Source organism: Oryzias melastigma, linkage group LG18, assembly GCF_002922805.2.
Source record: "Oryzias melastigma strain HK-1 linkage group LG18, ASM292280v2, whole genome shotgun sequence".
NCBI classification, from domain to species: Eukaryota; Metazoa; Chordata; class Actinopteri; order Beloniformes; family Adrianichthyidae; genus Oryzias; species Oryzias melastigma.
In genome coordinates, this window is record NC_050529.1 from 5,555,209 (window position 1) to 5,577,288 (window position 22,080).

The following is a 22,080-nucleotide window of genomic DNA, read 5'->3' on the forward strand; positions in this document are numbered from 1 at the left end:
TAATGAAAATGAATTAAATTGATGAAAAAGACAAAAGAAATCTCCTAAAAAGAGATCTAAAATGATCATTTTATTGAACTTCGTTATTTAGCTACTAAACGTGAACCCATTTGGATACAGTCACAAATACAACTGCCACCGCATGATGGGTAGATTTTAGAAGAATCCTCAAGATTTCATCCCACCTGATTTTTTTTAAAATAATTGCTGTGGTCATTAATGTTGACGGTGGCAGGCAAGAGGCAGTCAGGAGGCAGTCAGGAGGCAGTCAGGTGGCAGTCAGGTGGCAGTCAGGTGGCAGTCAGGTGGCAGTCAGGTGGCAGTCAGGTGGCAGTCAGGTGGCAGTCAGGTGGCAGTCAGGCGTCCAGAATAGCCCGATTTTTATATACACCCGAGCTACTGGGCGGTGGCACTTGATATGGATGCCCATTGTCCAGAGACATTTACACATCATCCAATCAGAGCTGCAGGGCCGACCATCTTCCCTGTCGACCAATGTCAACTTTTAGACAAAAATCTACTGGTCGCCATGAAATTATAACTTTTCCTTAAAACCTCCCCAGCCAGTACCGTCTCCAAGGTACAAATGTCACCACTCATACACAATTAAATTTGAAAAGTGTATTAAAGTACTAAAATATTCTACATTAAATAGAGCTGAATTTCAAACTTTTCTAAAATACATTACTTATTCCAACAATTGTTTTATACAGAAATTTGTGGTATCGAGGGGAAAAAATTGGGACAAGCGAATATAAACTGATGTTTACTGAGAAACCATGGTTTCTACCAACAACTCCTACAACTTAATAGCCTCCATAAAGGTGTGCCCCATTATCTCAGCAGATGATAATGAAGGTCATCTTTCTCCATCAGCAGTTCATCCATCAATAAAACTATAAAAAACCACATCATCATCATATTTCTAATCAAACAACTGAAGAACATCAAACTGCTCTCTTTCAACTAAAACCGTCCTAAAAAGTCTCAACAATGAGACAAAAATAATAAAAAAAAATATTAGTAAATGAAAATCATTTACTAAATGAAATTAAAATTTCTAATTTGTTTTTGTTCCAGATTGAACAGATTCCACACATGCTTGGAGTTTTCAGTAGAGCTTAAGGCCACAGAAACTTGCTGGTTCAGAGAAACAAAAGCTGTTCTTCAATAAAACTTTAGAAATTTAAAGAAGAAATGTTTACAGAACCTCGTAGAGTCTGAGGTTTTTTAATTAGTGTCATTAAGACGTTTTATCCAAAGTACAAAAGGTGAAAATGACATTTCTAAACAACTTAAGCCTTAAAAGTTGCGTTCACAGCAAACACAACTCACATGTCAGACGCGTCCGGTTTCAATGTTAAGTCAACATACAGATGTAATCAAAGATCTCGCGGCGCAACAAAAGGTTCTTTTAATTTTATTTTTCCCTCCTCTGACTAATACGGAACAGGAGGTTGTCAAATTGGGTCAGAAGTACCGCTGAAAGCGTCCGTCATTCAGACGGACCGTACTGGGAGCATCTCTGAATGGTCTCATGAACCCAAATATTGAGACGTGATTACAGTTATTATAATAGAACTCTTCAAAATAAACCTCACCTCTGTGCAACGACAGACCATAAGGCCATATTGTGGTCTAAACCAAGATACAGTACAGCCCATTATATAATATTTATGGTACAGACTGTAGGAAGATGATGGCTGGTGGTAGTGAAAAACAAAAGGAAACTAATTTTCTGAAAAGTGTCTCTAAACAAAACCTTAAGACTAAAGATGAACAGATTTATAAAAGTCAGTTGGGCTGACCAAAACAAAGCAGATAGGAGGTACAGACAACACCATGATTCTTCTAAAAACAGACAAAAAAAACTATAAATTATTGAATTGGTCTACGATCTAAAAAGCATTGTGTTTTTTTTTTAACTGTAATTGGTATTTCATCATGACTCCATGGTTGTCATGAGGTTGTCTGTGGTCGCTGCAGAGCACGCCGTCTGTTGGAAATGGCACTCAAGCAATCATGTGCCCACAGATGAACCAAAAAAGCTCAAACAGTTTGAGACCTCTGGGTCTGTAATTTTGTCTGTGTGGTTTTGATGACAAAGCTTGTGTTTGGCGTGTGACACGTTTCAGACTGAAACGGTTTAGACCAGGGGTCTCAAACTCAACTCATCTTGGGGCCACTGAAGGCAGAGGCTGGTCCGTATGCAGTTCCATTTGTGCTAAAACTATGTTTTTGCGTCCACTGTTTATATCTTTGGTCCACTGTCAATGTCTACTGAACAAGTTTATTGAACATTTGTTCATGTCTATGTACTACTAAGAAATATCTTGTGAAACGAAATGAGCTAACAACGCTAGCAACTGTTGCTACGGACATTTTTGATGACCAGATCCAACAACAAAGGCAAATGCAAAGTTTTAAGCATAAAACTGAAAGATCACAAAGTAAATACAAAGCTAATAATTTGGGGCTGCAAAATATTGACTGGGGAGACGCCTAATGGCTCGAGGGCCGCCAGTTTGAGACCTCTGCTTTAGACTGATGAAAGTTTGCCAACTCGACGGGTCGTTTCCCTTATCAACACGGTAAAAACCCCTTACTTCATCACATTCATTTTAACTATTAAAAATAAAAAGCTCCTTTTGTCCTTACACTTCAGAGTTTTTTTTTAAGTGTTGTGACCCTATAGTGTTGCGTTGTGACCCTAAAGTGCTGCACTGTGACCCTAAAGTGTTGCACTGTGACCCTAAAGTGTTGCACTGTGACCCTAAAGTTTTTGAACTGTGACCCTAAAGTGCTGCGTTGTGACCCTAAAGTGTTGCGTTGTGACCCTAAAGTTTTGAACTGTGACCCTAAAGTGTTGCACTGTGACCCTATAGTACTGCGTTCTGACCCTAAAGTGCTGCACTGTGACCCTAAAGTGTTGTGTTGTGACCCTAAAGTACTGCATTGTGACTCTAAAGTGTTGCGTTGTGACCCTAAAGTGCTGCACTGTGACCCTAAAGTGCTGCGTTGTGACCCTAAAGTGTTGCATTGTGGCTCTAAAGTGTTGCGTTGTGACCCTAAAGTGTTGCGTTGTGACCCTAAAGTTTTTGAACTGTGACCCTAAAGTGCTGCGTTGTGACCCTAAAGTGTTGCATTGTGACCCTAAAGTGCTGCGTTGTGACCCTAAAGTGCTGCGTTGTGACCCTAAAGTGCTGCGTTGTGACCCTAAAGTGCTGCGTTGTGACCCTAAAGTGTTGCGTTGTGACCCTAAAGTGCTGCGTTGTGACCCTAAAGTGTTGCACTGTGACCCTATAGTACTGCGTTCTGACCCTATAGTGCTCCGTTGCGACTCTAATGTTTTCCGTTGTGACCCTAAAGTGTTGTGACCCTTAAGTGTTGCACTGTGACCCTTAAGTGTTGTGACCCTAAAGTGTTCCGTTGTGACCTTAAAGTGTTGTGACCCTTGACGGCCACCGTAAGGTTTTGCCTTCATTTAACTCTTCATGGTCTCCATCCAAAAGGCAACAGCAGATGAACATGCTGAGAGATCCCCTGAATGAGCTGATACAAGGAAATGTGGCTGCAGGCAGCAAATGTTACAGTCCAACAATGAGCTTCATTCTAGCAGTGCACATGTGCATTGTAAATAATGGAGTCAGCTGGGAAACTTGTGCGAGAATGTCACAGTTCAGATATTAAACGGGGATCATTTTCTGCAGGGTTATGTAATCCAGAGCGCGGCATCCGTCACGGCTGGGAAAAACAACAACACAAGCTTTAAGGAACTGCAGAGGAGGTTTCACAACGGCGTCCAGAGATGGCGAAGAGGAAGGAAAGAAGCTTCTGTTACTCATCCAGGGTCATTTGAAGCCATGCTTTTATTTTGTAGTTTTAAGAAGTCCACATCTGAAGTAAGACTGGAGTTTATTTTGATCAATAAATAATGTTCTACTGAGATCCAATAAATAAAAAACAAGCTTCTAATGACGTGTAGAAAAGAAACTTAATAAGGTCGCCATGGTGATGTCTTGCTAAAAGCCGAGCTAGCAACGCAAATTACTCAGTTTTGGACAAGTGAAAAATGTTCAAATATCTTTTGGGAAAAAAAACTTTAAATTGTTGCCATGGTAATATGATGCCAATAACCGAGTTAGCGACTCACTTTACGCATGTGAAACTTTTCCCCCCAAAAAAACTAATGTGGTTACCATGGTGATGTCCTGCTAAGAGCCGAGTTATCCAAGCAATTTACACTTCCAATATCCTTTAAGTTGTTTCCATGGAGATAACCTGCTAATTCACCTGCTAATTCAACTCAATTTACACATTTTGGGCAAGTGAAATATTTTCAGAAATCTGTTAGGGGACAAAAAAAAAAAGAAAAAAAAAAGGTAAATAGTTGCCATGGTGATATTTTTTGAAGAGCCGAGTTTGCAACACAATTTACTGATTTTTGGGTGAGTGAGGCATTTTCCGTAATCCTTTAGAGAAAAAACAAAAACTTAAAATGGTTGCCATGGTGATAACCTGCTAGGAGCCAAATTGCAATTTACCTTTTTTTACGCAAGTGAAAATGTTCCAATATCTTTAGGAAAAAAGCTTTAAATGGGTTGACATTTTGATATTTTGCCAAGAGCCGAGTATGCAACGCAATTTATGCATTTTTGTGCAAGTGAAACATTTTACAAACAATTTAATTTGGTTGCCATGGTGATATTCTGCTAAAAAGCCAAGTTGGCAACACAACTTGCGCTTTTTTTTCCAGCAGGTAAATAAATGTTCCAATATCTTTGGGAAAAAGCTTTAAATTATTTGCCATGGATACTTCGTCCTAAGAACCAATTCATTTACACATATTTGAGTGAGTGAAACATCTTCAGAATTCTTTTAGAAAAAAAAAACTATATGGTTGCCATGGTAATATCCCGCTAAGTTAGCTTTTAATAATTAAAAATAATAATAATAAAAAAAAATCCTCTCTCAACTTATAAAAAAAACATTGAGTTTTTAGATTTTGTTAAGTGAAATTAAGTCTAATCAAAAAAATGTTTTTGTCAAAATGTCATAAAATTATTATGACAAACAGGTAATTCATAGCAGTACTATTACAAATGCCACTCCTGTGTTTGTTCTGCGACGCGTTTTACCTCACAGAATAAGCTTTCCAAACTCTGTTTACAGCAAAAACGATGTATTTTCTGTAAAGAGTTGCATCATTCCGTGCTTTGGCGAGTGCATTTCCTGGGGTTTCACCTCTAACAGTTCTCCATCTTCTTTTTTGCACCAAAAATTTCCCATTGTAGTCTATGGAAAAACGGGATTTGCATAACTAACACACCACTAGGATGAAAATCCTTTCATTATGCGAGGTATTAGAAATCAATTAGTTACATAATTAGCCTAAATATTGCAGATTTAATGAAGCATTGACCTAAAAAATTACTTTTTATAAACACTGGTGTTGAATTGTTTCCTATTCAACTTTTAAACCTCAAAATATTTACTGAGGCTCGTGTCAGTGACCTGAAAAGGTAATGAAAGGTGCCGCAGCAGCTGTCAGGTGTGTTTGTGTCGACACATCCGGCCCGCCCACCTGGGACTAACAGTGCAAGCAGAGGGAGCAGGTCCCACAGGTAGACACACCTGAAAGCCAGGCGAACAGGAGGCGAAACAGAGGCCTCAGCATTCTTCTAACACACCTGTCTTAACGGCAGAATTCACAAAGAGCCGATCCTCGACTGCATTTTATGGCCCGTGGCATATGTTCAAGCTCAAGCTATAAGAAAGGCCGCGCTGTAAAATCCCAGAAGGTCCAATAAAAACATTTACTAATGCTGCCGGGCAACATGGTCGCAAAAAAACAACAAAAAAAATGCTCCTGCCCGACCTCAGTCACACCCAGTTTCATATCTGTAACCTATAAAATCCAGTAAATAAAATATCCAGAGCTAAAAATACCCTGTTAGAACACAGTGAGTCACTATGGAAACACTTAGGTGGTAAAAAGGTGCCATTAGGTCACCTCAATAGAAAGACGGGATATCAGACGCACACAGCCTGCAGATAAGAAACATCTTGAGGCTGAAGGAGAAGCCGAGCCCGGCATTTAAAGTCACCACAGAGAAAGTTTTGGTTTCTTAAAAGAAAAACAAGCCCGGCTCCAGATTACTGAGAAACACCCAGGGAGGTTAAAGCAACAAAAACCCAAGAAACTATTAAAAACTAAACTATAAGCTGCATTAAAAATACATTTATGATCAATTTAGACATTTGACCACATCAAAAACTTTAACTGTAGTTTTTGTCGGCAGTTGCAGAAACAAATCAAACAGGAAGAAAAGGTCTAAATTATAATATACGTCAATGATTGTCAATGATGTTTTAGTTCATAAAGCAACATATAAGCTAAAAAACAAAAGGTGGTGTAACAGCTAATTTAAATTGTCAATTTGGAGCATCATATTTACAATATTATTGATTTTATTAAGGCTCAAACACTTCAAATCAAACTCTAATATTGTGTTTGGGTCAAAATCGACCCGCATTTAAAGATGCAAAAGGGGTCAATTTTAACACTTACACAAAACAAGGGCTAAATTAAATCTATAATTCTTTTGATATAATTGATTTAATTAAGACTTAAAAATGTAAAATCAATTTTATTTAACCCTTAATGTGTTCGGGTCAAAACGGACCCACATTTAAAGTGTCAAAAGGGGTCAATATTGACTCAAACACATCATAAGTGCTCAAGTTAGTAATTATTTTAATATTGGTTTAATTAGGACTTTAACACCTAACATCAAACGTTATTTAACCCTAATATTGTGTTCGGGTCAAAACTGACCCATATTTAGTGTTAATAAAGGGTCAATTAAGACTAAAACACAATGTAAAGGTTATAAGGTTAAAATAAGTTAGTAATTCATTTTAATATTATTGATTCTATTAAGACTATAATACGAAAAATTCAAATTAATCTTTTTTGTGTTGGGGCAAAATTGACCCGTTTTCAAGTGTGAACATTGGTCAATTTGGAATCAAATGCAATATACGTGTTAAAGTGCAAGTATATTGATAATACTTTTTTTGAGACATACAGTTAAAATCAAATCTCATTTAACCCTTTTATTGTGTTGGGGTCAAAATTGACCCGTTTTCAAGTGTGAAAAGGGATAAATTTGACTCAAACACAATATAAGGGTTTAAGTAAATTTGTAATTCTTTTAATATTATTGATTTCATTAAGACTTAATGACAATCTTACTTAAGATTAATATTGTGTTTGGGTCAAAATTGACCCGCATTTAAACAGTAGTAAAAGGGCTCGATTTTGACATGAACACAATATAAGGTTACGGTAAATTAGTAATTATTTTAATATTATTGATTTTAAAAAGACCTGGACTCTTAAAATCAAATGTTTTTCAACCCTTAGGCTATATTATGTTGGGGTAAAAATTGACCCGCTTTCAAAGTGTCAAAAAAGGTCAATTTTGACTCAAACACAATAAAAGGTTAGAGTACATTTGCAATTGTTTTCATTAGGACTCCAATACATTTCAAATGAAATGTTATTTAACCCTTATATTGTGTTAAGGGGTAAATATTGACCCCTTCCAATTTGGACTCAAATTCAACATAAGGGTTAAAGTAAAATAATAATTCTATCAGGTAATTTGTTCTTAAAGAGACAGCTTTAAATTTAGCAAAATATGTTCAATTTTATGCTTTAAAGTACCAATTAAGATAAAATTTGCAAGAAACATGGACAATATTCACGGTTTGAGAGTAAACTTTTCTAAAAAGTGTTTTTAAAGTTGAAAAATACCCAGAAGTGAAGTGTTTTGTTCAGTTTTCTGGAAACTTTCCGTTCCCGCACGGTTCGTTTCCACGAGGTTACGTTTACACTGAGGGGACCCTAAACGCATCAGAAAAGTTTGGCCAATACTTCAATCGTCGGTTTATTTGAGGTTTTTTCGCAAGGCGAAGGCGCGCGTGCACCTTCCGACTCACCTGCATACCAGGAACCTCCATGGTTACTTCGACGTTTGAACTCCCTTTACTTCCTCCAGGTTTCTCTCCTTTATCTCCTTTCTGTAATCCGCGGTTCGTCTCGAATCCTCAACCGGAACACTTCGGAGGGAAACTTCGAGTAAAAAAGCGTTATCCGGTTCGGAAGACGGACTCTTTACGGCAGGCTTAAGCGAACGACGCACGAAAAGAGTGACAGAGCCAGGAGAAAAAGAGTCTCGAGCAAATCAGAAGAATGACGAGGTGGTTCCCGCCCACTAAGGGGGCGGAGCCTCAGCGTCGGACGTCAACTTGAGCCGGCACGAGAGGATTTTTTTTTTTTTTTTTTTTACCGCCTCCCTGTGTTCCTGCCTGCCTACCTGAAGGACAGCTCGTGGTGCTTTCAGGTTCAGGTAGGAACTTCTAACCCCGAAACTCAGAGTTCCATCCAGAAGTCTTTTAAATTTTAAAAAAGTTTGACGACAGCTAACAAAAAGTAAAAAAAAAAATTAACTCCAAATTTAATTTCTGGTTATAATCGATTTTTTTCTTTTCTTTACTTTCTTAAACAAAAATAATACAAATTGGAGAATATATATATATTTTTTAGCATCTTAAGCACAAACTGCGAAAAGGTTTGTAAAATAATGCGGGAGTTAGCTTGCCGTTAGCTTAAGCATCTCGTAGAGTACATCTGTCTCTCTCGGGCGTTGAAACAAATTTGTCATACACCAACTTTTGGTAGTCTTCAGACATTTTCCAGTGTGCAGCTTGTTGCACGTCGCAAAACTGAACCAAATTGTAGCTGTTGTGGCAATAAGCTCCTCTTGCTAGCTTCAATTTTCCCAAAAAACTTCTTGAACAAATTTTAATGTCATTATAAAATCGATTTATCACCAAGCCTTAATAAAAGGAAGTCTGTATTAGTTTACATTTTTTTTAAACCTGTGGTGTACCCCAAGGGTTAGTGTTCAGTCCAAAGTTGTTCCTCATGTACGTCAATTACATAGCTACGCCTGGTTCACACGGATGCTGTGAAGCGGTGTGAGCGCAGTATTTGATTAACCTCCAGTTCACACCAGCATTCAACCTGCGTTTCTGTTTTTTTAGACACCCAAAATGACACCCCCACTCTGCAGCCCATTACATTGATCTGTGTGTGTGTCTCAGTGTCTGCCTGTTTTATTGTGTGTTTATTTAAGTCTGTTTAGACACAAAAATATGATCACTTTTGTCATTTGCATTATTTTATTGTGAAAATTGGTTATATTTTGAAAATTGGATGGATTTTCTCGTGTGTTTTGGCATCACATCCTGCCAGAATTGACCCGGATCACACGCGTATTAAATAGACCAGATGCTGAAATTATTGCTGCACGCTGTCTTTCGCGTTTAGTGTGAACTACACCATAGGTTAACAAGGGCGCGGAATGAAGGCGGCCTTCGTTCTGCAGCGGTTCCACGTCTGGAGTGAATCAGGCTTTTAGTTTATAGATCAATCAATCAATATACACATATATCTATCTATATATATATTTTATTAATTTGGACATATTAATGGGTGTGACCTTGATTGATTGACTGAACCCAACAAAACATATAAAGTTATATTTTTTTTTGTTACCAGTTTTAGTATTTTTTTATGGTTTGTGAGTTAAAATTTTATAATTACTATTCCACTTTAAATTTGTAATGTTTCGTATTAATGACGCTAAGGTTCAAGTAATATTGTGCCGTTTTTGACGGTCCCTGAAGGCACCATCAGGTTTTAGTCTGACGTCAACAGGAAGCGGGTAGAAAGGGGCGGAGCCCTACAAAAGATGGCGTTCCTGCGGTGTAAACGGGACCCGTGCGGCGTAATTTGCCTTATTTTAACTTATTTCAGCGTGTTTTACGCAGACTACGTGGTGATCCAGTATGTCCTCATCCCCACCTACTCCGACAGGTCGGTACGACGGCGTCTGCGGCTCCTCGGAGCTCTGAAAACATCGATATGTCGTCGGTTCGAGGCAGAGCTTCATTCATTTGACAGCATCCGCTTGACTCCTGTCATGAAAATGAACGCCCCCATAAAAACCTTCTCATTTTTTGTAGTGAAGTTTTGAAGTGTGCGCGTGCGCTTTGTTTACGAGCGGATCCAGATGTAAACAGTCCCTCGCGGATGCGACTATTGACTGTTTCATTATGGATCCGTCGATTTTTCAAATTAATATAATGTACGGGTCATAAAAAATACTGTATTTTAAGTAATCACACAAACATGTAAAGGGGGTTGTTATTTTTGAAACTTAAATCAGTAAAACAATTGATAAGAACACGAGTTAAAAGTCTGTTTTTGTTCAGGTCGGATTCTTACGCCCTGCTTTTACATATTTTAGCTAAACACGTTAAATGAAAAACGTGTTTTTTGTGTTTTTATTTTTTTCTTGTAACATTACTCCCTTGATGGAGTACAAAAAAAATTAAAAAATCGCTTCTGGGTATTTCTTTAAAAAAAAAATGCCCCTAGAAAAAGCTAACTTCAAGCTAGCTTTCTGTTTGGCTCCATTCTGATAAAGTTGTAGACAAATAGATCCATTTACATTTTGGTTTTCCTCGTCTGAGCTGGCACTTGGATATAGATTTTTTTACAACTGTATAGCTCCAATAATGCTGGTTATTTTTGCTGCTAGTTAATGTTAGCTTGAAGTTGCGCGGGGCATGATGGGAAATGAACGCCTACAACTCAAAGAGGAATTTCTATTTAACTACTGTTGCTCCACAGGAAAAAAAAAAAAAACTTCAAACATGTTGACTTAAATGATAAAAGAGAAATGATTGGACAGTTCCACTTGTGACATCATGAGGTTTCTATGGTTTAAAAGCAAAGCAGTGATGACATCATCTAGGCAGTTTGTTCACACTGAGATTCCATATTCTGCCCGGCAACAAGCTAATTTATGATAATTTTTGGTATTTTAAGCTAACTCAGACCTAAATAAAATTAGTTTTTACTATTTCTTTTTACTTTTGGCTCATTTTTTATCAGGTTTTTTTTAAGTGTTTATAGTTAAAGAATTATTGAGACTTTAGTTCAGTATGGGGGGAAAAAAAACACTTTTTTAGCTAGCAGTTTTAGCTGGTTGATAATACTTTTGTGTACTTCTTTTGTTCTTTTTCAGCTTTTTTCCTTATTATTTTGGATTTTCTTTCTTTGTTTGTTTTTTGCACATTTACTTCTTAGAATTACAGCTTTTAAGGTCATTTAGCATTTATTTATTGCATTTTTTGCCTTTTTTGTTGTGTTTAACGTGTTTAGAAATTACAGTGGAACTAAAATTTGATAAATAATAAATATTTACAATGTAATAATATCATAGTATATATAAAAATAAAGTTATTTTTCTAATAATAATGTTATTATGTTTTAATTATACTTTGGTCCCAAAACAATAAAATAATGGAGTTTAGTTTGGTTAGCTTTAACATTTAGCTAGAAATATAATTTCCATAGCTTTTTTTTTCTTTCTAAAATTTATTATTTGAATTTATTTTATTATATCTTTAGCTAGAAATATAATTTACATAGATTTTTTTCTTTTTAGAATTTATTATTTGAATTTCTTTTATGATATCTTATCTTTTATAGTATGTATCTTTTGTTTTTTATTGTTTTGACTCCAAATTTGACCTGTTTAACCTTTACACCGAATGTCAAAATTCAAATTAACTGAGAACGTCCATGTTGGAGTCACATGTTCACACAGGTATTTGTGTTGTTTCAGTGTGTTTGTGGGTCTCTTGGTGCTAAAGTGTGTGTTCTCCCCTCCAGCGTGTGGTGCACCCTCCACGGCTCCTTCTTTAACCTGATTCTGCTGCTGCTGCTGGCCTGCCACTCCAAAGCCGTCTTCTCAGATCCCGGTGAGTAAACTCTGAAGAGCCTTTAACATCCCGTCCGTCCGGTTCTCCTTAAATAGAACAGACGCTGGAACTCTTTCAGAGGACTTTGTTTGTGTGGTTCCTGAATGCGTCACAGCTCTTGAATTGAGTCCTATTAAAGTTTGTTTCCAAGTTTTCTAGAAGTTTTCTTAGGAAATAGTCGTTTTTTTCATTCGATTTCAGAGGAATGTGTTTATAAGCTGCCGAACTCTTATCGTTGGAGTGTAAAAAGCTCATAAATTTGGCATTAAACCCGGTCTGACGGCTCAGTAAAGAACCTGATAAACTGGATTTGTCCTCTCAGGCGTTTGTTTTTATCAGTATTTATATTACCGAGTATCTGTGCGCAGTCAAATTTCCTCCTCCTGTTATGTAAAGAGAAAAACACATCATTTTGGTGGCGCTGCTTTTGTTTACAGGCATGGTGCCTCTGCCTGAAACGGCCATCGACTTCTCGGACCTGCGCTCCCAGTCGACTCGGATCAATGAGCGGGTCAGTTCCTGTCCTCACTCGACCGAACGGTCCTCCCTTCAGGAGCGTTTCTGCAAAGTAACCGAATCGTCAGACGTCTGCGGCTGTAATCCAACCCTGGTTTCTGCTGCGTACGGTGCCAGAACCAGAGAACCACCATGACGTCACACGACCAACACTCACTCCTGAAGTTTAAGTGCAGAAAAGGAACAAATTAAAAAAAAAATTCTTCGATTTTGAAGTTTTTTAGGGCTTTGTAAATTTTTTTTTTTCATAAAGTCTAAAGTCTTTCTAATCACTACGGGTTAGTTAAGTTTAGATGCATTTAGATCCCTAAACTTGGGGTCAAATTTGGAGACTTTTCTCTTTTTAGTTAAGATGTATTTTTATTGTTTTGGTCGCTGTTAATTGGTTTCTACCCAAAATGAACTTTTTGTCAAAGTAACTTTAAAAGCTCAGACTAAAAGTTTTCTTTTGTTCTCCAGGGTTAAACTTCAAAATCATCATCTTAAAATGACGTTTATCTCAGAATATCAGGATTTAAATCCTAACAGCTGCACTTCTCCTTTATCTCAATAGAATTTTAGGTTTATTTGTATAAAGCTACATTTAAAATCTTTGAGTAGTTGCACCCAGAATGTCGTTTATGTTTAGACTGTCTATTACAGCAAAAAGAAAACTAGTTTAATTTACTTTAGGACTTGCTGACGTCACAAATAATATATAATATTAATTATAATTTGTTGTTTTTTGTTCTAGGTAAACTTTTATTTACTTTCCTTATCAAACAAAAAAAATTAACATTCAGTACCAAAGTTAGTAATACTCTCAATAATTATAAATAATCAAAAAAACATGTTTTCTGTTAGTAAAGTATAAACGAACTAGCCTTAAAGCAGGAGTTTCAAATTCAATCGCATAATCACACCTTTAGGTCGCGGGACGAACAGGATAAACATATATTGAACACTCTAAAACTACATTTTTGAACCTTTAAAACTGTAACTTTTTAACATAATTATGAACTGGATATATGCTAGTGTGAATGCTGTAAGCTGAATTTAGCAGCTGAAGATGCTAGTGCAGATAGCTAAAACAACTGAAGTTGAAACCCTGGTAAAATATTAGCTAAATGCCAAATTAGCCTAAAAAACTAAGGAAAAAACAATAAACTTATGTTAGCCAAAACAGCTAGCATGTAGCTGAAAAAATAGCTAAACCTCAAAATAACCTAAAAAACTGGAAAAAAAAAGCCTGATTTAGCCAAAATCGCTAGCATATAGGTAAAATATTAGCTAAATGCCAAATTATCCTAAAAAACATAAAAAAATAAATAAACTTAGGTTAGCCAAAACAGCTAGCATGTAGCTGAAAAAAAGCTAGATTTCAAAATAACCCAAAAAACTTGAAAAAAAACTTGATTTAGCCAAAAACGCTAAAATATAGCTAAAATATTAGCTAAATGCCAAATTAGCCTAAGAAAGAAACAAAAAAAATACACCCAGGTTAGCCAAAACAGCTAGCATGTAGCTGAAAAAATAGCTAAACCTCAAAATAACCTTAAAAAACTGAAAAAAAGCCTGATTAAGCCAAAACTGCTAGCATATAGCTAAAATATTAGCTAAACTCCAAAAACAGCCTAAAAACTTTAAAAAAAAAACCTAAATTAGCCAAAACAGTTAGCGTGTAGCTGAAATATTAGGTAAACTCCAAAACAGCCTAAAAAATCTTAGGAAATGCCAAAATAGTCCAAAAAGCTAGCAGAATGCTAATTTTTACAACTCCAAATCTGTAACTTTTTAACATAAGTATGAATAATAAAAAGGCGGGAATATTATTCACCATTAAATTAACTTAAACCTTAATTAACTTTCAAGATTTTACTCTTCATAATAGTATATAGATAACATTGGGTCATTAATAACAATAAAATACAATAATCTGGAGGGCCGGATAGAATTAAATCGGTCCCCAGGCCTTGACTTGACACATATCCCTAAAGGATGCACGATGATTGTTTATTTTTTTTTAATGGACGGTTGGTAAATGGATATGTTAAAGCCCATCTGTAGTCGTGGACTCATTCCAGGGCTGTGAGGGCTGGACGGTCTGCAGCCGCTGTGAAACCTACAGACCTCCCAGAGCGCACCACTGCCGCGTCTGCCAGAGGTGCATCCGCCGCATGGACCATCACTGCCCCTGGTGAGGAAACTCCTCAGACTCCTGGAGGAACTGCTGTTTGATATCTGTACTGCTTCATTTATTTGTTTGTTTGTTTGTTTAATTGCTTTTTTTAGGATCAATAATTGTGTCGGGGAACTAAACCAGAAGTATTTCATCCAGTTCCTTTTCTACACTGGTGAGTTTAAAAAACTACGACTGGATTATACTTTTTAGCTTAAAAACTGACCAAACAATGGAAGATTAAGCTAACATGGCAACCAACGTGTTAGCTAACTTACGCTCCATGCTACACCTGCTAAAGCTACCATGATAGTGTTTGTTCATTTTAGAAAAAATGTCTTTGTCATTTACATCCGTATTGATTTTCCTCTGTACATCTACAAATACACTAGATGGCAGCGTAGGTTTTTTGTAGTAGCTGGAGCTGATGTAGCATGCTAAAGCTAAACTATTAATGGAGGCTGCTTACTTCAAAATTTTTTTTTTCTCCAAGATGAAATTATGTTTAAGTAAAAGTGCTCAACCTTAAGTGAATTTATTTGGTTGTAGATTCTTATCAAGTTTCTTTTGTTGTAGCTGGAGCTGATGTAGCATGCTAATGCTATACTACAAACATTATTCTTACGATAAAGAAAACTTCCCCTAAGCTCCGCCTCTAAAACCAGCTGATACAGAGCTGTGTTCGTTGTGCATCATTTAATAAAAAGCGTTAAATATCACATTTGATCCTTCAGAATAAAAGCGATGCTTGCAGTTGGTAACTTCCGTTGTACTCGCTCTGAACTCGTGACTCCGCCCCTCCGCAGGCATGGCCAGCCTGTACTCCATGGTGCTGGTGGTTTGGGCGTGGGTGTGGAGGATACGCAACGAGAGAGAAGGCGGTGCAGAAAAAGAAGGAGAGGAGACGCCCAGCAAACACCTGATAGTGTGAGTGAAGACCCCACTTGTTATTTATTTATGTATTTATTTTAAATCATAAATATGAATTTTTCCTTGTGTTGTCTTCTTCTCAGAGCTCATTACATCATCCTCCTGGTGGAGTCCGTGTTGTTCGGAGTCTTCGTCATGGTCATCTTCTACGATCAGGTTTACAGCTCGTTTTTTCTTCAAAAATATCACAATTTTCTGGCCAAGAAGAGACGAAATGATCCTAAGATACTCTTGATACTCTGGGTTCAGTCAACCAAACATATTTTCTTCTACAGTAACTACAATGAAGCAAACCGCCAACTAAAGTTTCAAACTCTTAATGAAGGTGTCCTAAAGTAACTTTACAACGTGGAAAGATATTTAATGTTTCATCCTAACCAGTGAGTCATGCTTGATAAAATGTTGTAACTTTATAAACTCCAGGAAAAACATTCCTTCATGTTTTTTAGAAAGATTTTATTGGGTTAATTTTTAGCTGCTTCTTCAGAAAACTTTAATGAGTTTCAAAAACTGAAGAACTTGTCTGCAGAGGGATCTGTGGAAGAGACAAGATCAATAAGAACGATTATATCAATACAGATAATTACAAATTATATCTTATAAATATGTCTGTACTTTCTGAATAACTTTAATCTCAATATAACATAAAAATAGTTTTATTTTTCATTTGTACATAATACAAATTAGCATAATTTCTTAGAAATATGATCAAATTAAGACATTTCTTTAAAAGGAAACATAGCAACAATTATTTCTATAAATGAATCAAAGCACAATGGAAAATGATCGCTGTAATTTAATTTCTTAATTTCTTCACTGCGCCACTAAACTCAGAAATATTCCAACTTGAGTTATTTATCAAATGTTTAAAACTTCCACTGCAATAACTGAGCCAAAAAATTCATTCATCAAGCTAACAAGTAAAAACTTTCAGATTTAAAATAATTTCTCTTGTGATAAATAACAATAATAATAAACATTGTTAAATCGTTGTTCTTTCTGGTTCACTTGCATTTTTAGACAATTTAGTAAAAAATCTTAGCTAGAAGCTAAAACGAGATGAAACTGATTGTAGTCAAACGTGTTTATCTGTTATTATGTTTAAGAAATTTTTTTATCTCAGTTCAGTAAATTAGTTTTGTAAGAATTTATTTCATACTAATAGGAGAACAGAAACAGTGCTAACATCTGAAAATGTAGCTAGCTGTTTAGCTTGTTTTTGCTAAATAGCTAGCATAAACAAACCTGCTAAAAAGGGGAAAAAATGCTAAAGAAAATATATTTATCTTTAAGTTTCTTTCATAAATATTCTTCTTTTTTCATTATTAATAATGAACATTTATAATGCTTACAAGCAAAACTAGTTTAAAAAACTATGACAAATTAGCATTTTAATAAATAAGAAAAATATGTTTCTTTTTCTCTAACAAGTAATAAATTAATTGCTATAATTTTATTATTATTATAATTTAAGTAATTTCTTAAAAGACATGTAATAGTTCTACATTTTATTAAAAAATACATGTATTTTTAAGAGCTGACTGATGATTTCGCTATCAATTTTAGCAAGCTAGCATGCTAAAATAAAACAAACACCCTCATTTTTTTACATATTCACTCTAAATTGAATATTTACATATTTTATATACACTTATTTTATAAAAGAATAAGAACATTTAAATATTTACATAAATTACAAAAATTAAAGATGGTAAAACAACAGGAAAAATGCTAACAAGCTAACAGCTGCTTCACTAACTACAATTACAATGTTTTTTTTAAATATTTACACGGTAAATGCAATGTTTAGATATGTTACATATGTTTATATAAATAAATAAATAAGAAGAATTAAATATTTACATGGATTACAAAAATGTAGGACGCTAAGACAACAGGAGAAAAGCTAACAAGCTAACAGCTGCTTAGCTTACTGCTAAGCTAGCTAACTTGTTTTTGTGATCATGTCCAAAATAAACGAGACACAGTGTTCTTGGGCACTAAACTCCACGTTGGTTTGGTTAGCGACTAGCATGATAGCTCTGTCCTCATTGGTGGGTGAATGGATGAACAGGGCGGGGCTTCAGCGTCTTCACGTAACAGAGTCTGGTCTTCCCTCAGCTGGTCTCCATCATCACCGACGAGACTCCCATAGAGCAGATGAAGAACAGGTTGATGATCAAGGACAGGAACTCTTCATCTTCATCCTCCCTGTCCTCGCCGCAGTCCCACCACCCCCCACACACCCGCAAACCCAAACTGGCGCTCCTGCGGGAGGTCTTCGGTCGAGGTGGGATCCGTGTTTTCAGCCCTTCCTGCTCTGAAACCGTCACTGAAACGCAGTTCCTGTGTGTTCAGGTTCAGTTTTCTGCTGGCTGCTTCCGCTCCACCACAGCCCTCCGTCTGTTGGAGGAATCAGCTACTCCGCCCTGCCCAACTACGACGTCTGAGCTCCAGGCCGTGGAGCAGTGTCTTATCTTCAATCAGAGGGAAGAGTGAAGCAAATGGTGACGGAGGAGAGAGAGTGTGTTTATGGACGAGTGAATGACTCTGATGTCAGACTCACCGGGAAAAGCTCGCCGACGGTCCTGATCTGTACTAACCAGCAGCTCCTTTGGTATTTGCAGCTCACTGGAATTTGACTGATTCGTTCTCCAAGAGTTTTTATAAAAACGGTTTTAGACTTGAATGTAAAAAAAAAGACGATTCTAAAGTAATCTGTCAAAATACCTCATAAAGACGCACATCGGTTAACATAATAAAAGATATACCACTTGAATAAAAAGACTTTGATTCATGAAAATGTCCCAAAATCTACATATTTAAAATGCTGAACTAAATTTGATCATTAGAATTTAAAAGACATTTAATCATGTTCAAAATGTCAAGTTTTTGCCTTAAAAGGGACATAAAAACAACAATTAATAGTAAAAACCTGCACTGAAAGTGTTACAGATCAATAAATGCTATCGATGGGTTTCAATAATAATTTCCAGAAACAATTAAATTCTATTTTTTTTTATTCTTTTGATCCACTCAGTTCAATTTGATTTAATTCAATTTTATACATTTAGACACATTTCTTAAGAATTACATTAATAATCTATTTTATGTTTTAAATCTCTTTATATTAATCTGATCCAGTTCACTTACTGTTAAAAAGTATCAGTGAAATAATGAGATTATTAATAGTATTAATAACATGGTTCTAACTAAAATGTTCAGATCATTAACATTGTAAACATTGTTCTGCCTCTCCAGGAGGACAGTTCAGTTTGGCCACTAGGTGGCGATCGCGCTATAGCATTACACCTTAATCTAGAAGAAGAAGAAAGTATTAGCAAAAAACTTTTAGAACACAAATGGTTACTTTAAAAAAAATATTAAAACAAATTCTTGTAGATAAAGATGTTCATTTAGAAAGAAATGTGTGTTTAAACGAGCGTTAGCATTAGCCGTCCTATGGGAAATCCCATTAAACGTTAGCATCAAGCTAGCGGACTTTAGTTTTATGTGCTAAATGGATTCATATTTTAAAGAATGGGTTATTGATTTTATCAACTCAGCCCTAGATATACACTGAAGTTAATTTTTCTTTAATTTATTATTATCTCATATAAAAACAGTGACTCAATGTAAAGCTGGTACTCTTTTTTTTTTATTATTATTATTATTTTTTATTTATGAGTAGTTTCTTTGCGGTTATTCAGAATTCTGGTTCTAAAATAGTAAATAATCCCCAAAATACGCTTCTTTATAATACACATAGTCAACACTAAAGAGAAAATCTCTGATCCTAAATTTGACCAAAATAAAAAAACACATACAGTAATTCTAGCCTCACAGAACACTTGTTGCCGTGGCGATGTCGCATGAACCAGCTGATGTTTTTGGGTCAGCATCAGTCAAATTCCAGTGAACTTGACAAAACTTTACAAGCAGTTTCTTCTGTTTGGAGAGAACCGGAAGTTCCTTCAAATCTCCACAGTTTTGGTTCAAGTATTCATGGTGGAGCTCTGGGTCCAACATCTGACCATTTCTGACCCATACTGTAAAGGTCAAAGTTTTTAGTTCAGGTTCACAACTAAAGGGTCCAAACCAAATAACTGCTTGAATTTCATATTTTTTAATACCAGGACACTTAAGATACATGAAGATCATACATTTTCTTTGAGTTTGACACACCTCCAAGGGCCTCTGAATCCACCGGCTGATTCTACACTCATTTCAAGGACAGCCGGTTGGGATTTATAAACTGAAGATGGAAGAATATCTTTCCCCGTTGTATCACCTCAACTTCTCTGTGACATTTGCTCGAAAACACAAAAAAATGTCAGTGTTTTGGCGTATTCAAGAAGGGACTTGTAAGTTATTTATTGTTTGTAGCTTTCAGATTGAGTTGAATCTACCAGTATTTGTGTATTTTTAAGTGTTAAGTAAAGCTGCCTCTTTAAGCTTCTCTGAAATCAAACCTGCTGCCTCTTCTCAAGGATCCTAAACACAACAGGGTGGTAGTTTGTTATCGTTCAGATGTTAATTTAACTTTAAAACGAGGCAGAAATAAATGTTTACAAAATGTATTGGCAAGTAAAGACTTATAACTTGCTGGATATTTACCTGAATTAAAAAAAAAATCCAATAATGATTCATTAACTATTAACAGGCATCTGTAGCTTTGAACTATCAGTTGTTAGCTCTCATTTAACTGCTTTCTCTTTGCTTTGTGTAGCTCTACATTTTATTCCCCATACATCATATAAAACATCTTTTTGTTACTAGAAATGTCACTAGTACCAAACACACGTTCACTATTCACTATTAGTTTCATCAACTTCATCTTCCAAACATGCTTAACTCCTTTCAGGGTCACAGGGTTGCTGGAGCCTATCCCAAATACTTAAGGCGGGGTACACCCTCATCAGATTGCCAGTTCGTCTCAATTGGGAAATTCTTTAATTTTCTTAAAGTAGAAATATGGTGGTCATAGTAGGTTTGTTCCCTAAAAATCAGTTTTTAGCTAGCTATTAGCATTTTGTTAGCATTTCTAGTGCCTGATTAGGACAAGAAATTACCAGTTCACAGGAGCTTTTGCCTAACAACTCCATAAAAACCGTAAAAACAAAGAAATTCCACATACTAGCATTTTTAGCTTTTATAACACTAATGCTAGCTCAGCATTTTTAACTTTTATAAGTATAACACTGATGCTAGCTTAGCATTTTTACCTTTTATAAGTGTAAAACAGATGCTAGCTTAGCATTTTTACCATTTATAAGTGTAAAACGGACGCTAGCTTAGCATTTTTACCATTTATAAGTATAACACAGATGCTAGCTTAGCATTTTTAGCTTTTTTAAGAAAACACTGATGCTAGCTTAGCACATTTACTTTTTATAAGCACAATGCTTTTTCAAGTAAAACCATTTTTTTGCAACATGAATCTATCATCCAGTCTCTCTTTTTTTTACATTTAAATCTCTTTTAGCCACTACAACACCTTTGCTAATTACACATATTCTTACACTAAGAGATAGTAAACAAAACATTATCTAGCTAGCATCATTTTGTCTTTATCTTCCTCTTAACACATTATTTTACTAGTTAAACATTATTTTAAAGTTAGCATGTTTTGTACTACAATGCCTAAACTACACTACCGGTAATTCTCAGTTGTGAATTAGCCTTTCTGATTTTACTCGTAGCGCTTTTTTGCTAACTAGCTTCTTTAAGCTAATATTTTTCTAGCCCTTTTTATTACAAATTATGAAAGTTTTTGAAGAGCATAAAAGTAACATTTTCAGACATTGAGACATCAGCTCACTAATAACCTGAAATAAAGGCTACTCTAGCTAGCTAGCTAACGCTCAGTTACATATCCAGCAAAGTTCCAGTCACTGGTTTCTTCATTTTTTTGTTATTTGTGTTTATATTTGTACCTTTTGCACCAAGCCTAGAATCATATTTGTGTTGTTGACTAAAAATGTAAGTAAACTCAAATTTTTATACCTTTTAAACAAAAAATGGGGAATTTGAACCTTTAGCTGGTTTAAAAAAAAAGTTTAAAAAAATTATATGAAAATGTAGATATTTAGGTCAAACTGATAAGAAAGCTCAAAGAGGCAGTTTTGTGTTTGTGTTCATTTGAATCGTTTCTCCAACCAGGGCTCAACTGTAATTCTCAATATGCAAGTGCTTTAATCGTACAATCTATTTAAAAACAAGTTAAGATAAATCATGAAAGGACACAAATACGGGAACTGATGGTTGGACTGCCTTTGTGTTACAAAATGTTTTTATTTTTTAGGTTAAAAAAGATGTTGGTTGTGATTGTTGGAGAGCAGTCGTGAACTGTTAGAAAAGATCTGCTGATTTAAAACGTTAAGTCTCATTCTGTTGTTTGGTTAAAATGTGTAGCTGCTCAAAGGGTAAATTCAGCTAATTTTTACGAAAAAAGTCTGAAGGATGAACAAAAGGTGTTGGGTGAAGTTAACTCGGTGAAAGGGCTTCAGTATTTGCGTAACAATAACATGTTCCTACCAAAATGCAATAAGAAGCGATAAAAGCAAAAAATC

The 22,080-nt window shown here is 35.7% G+C and overlaps 2 protein-coding genes across 3 annotated transcripts in view; one reads left to right on the forward strand and one right to left on the reverse strand.

The window, feature by feature from the left end:
- The window catches only part of stk26 (serine/threonine protein kinase 26), a 38,577-nt gene extending 29,897 nt beyond the window's left edge, over window positions 1-8,680 (reverse strand). For both annotated transcript variants that reach the window (XR_004949614.1, XM_024288215.2), the window contains exon 1: window positions 8,008-8,680. Coding sequence is in view for 1 of the 2 variants with exons in the window: in XM_024288215.2 (XP_024143983.1) it covers window positions 8,008-8,028 (21 nt within the window). In the remaining variant the exon portion in view is untranslated. The remainder of the gene's footprint in view (window positions 1-8,007) is intronic.
- Window positions 8,681-9,431: 751 nt separating this feature from the next.
- On the forward strand, window positions 9,432-18,287 carry zgc:77880 (zf-DHHC domain-containing protein). The gene is made up of 9 exons (XM_024288216.2): window positions 9,432-9,949; window positions 11,816-11,904; window positions 12,342-12,415; window positions 14,484-14,596; window positions 14,692-14,753; window positions 15,385-15,505; window positions 15,592-15,664; window positions 17,630-17,798; window positions 17,867-18,287. Exons 1-9 carry the CDS (start codon window positions 9,825-9,827, stop codon window positions 17,956-17,958), a joined length of 918 nt encoding a protein of 305 aa, XP_024143984.1. The 5' UTR covers window positions 9,432-9,824; the 3' UTR covers window positions 17,959-18,287.
- Window positions 18,288-22,080: the final 3,793 nt, after the last annotated feature.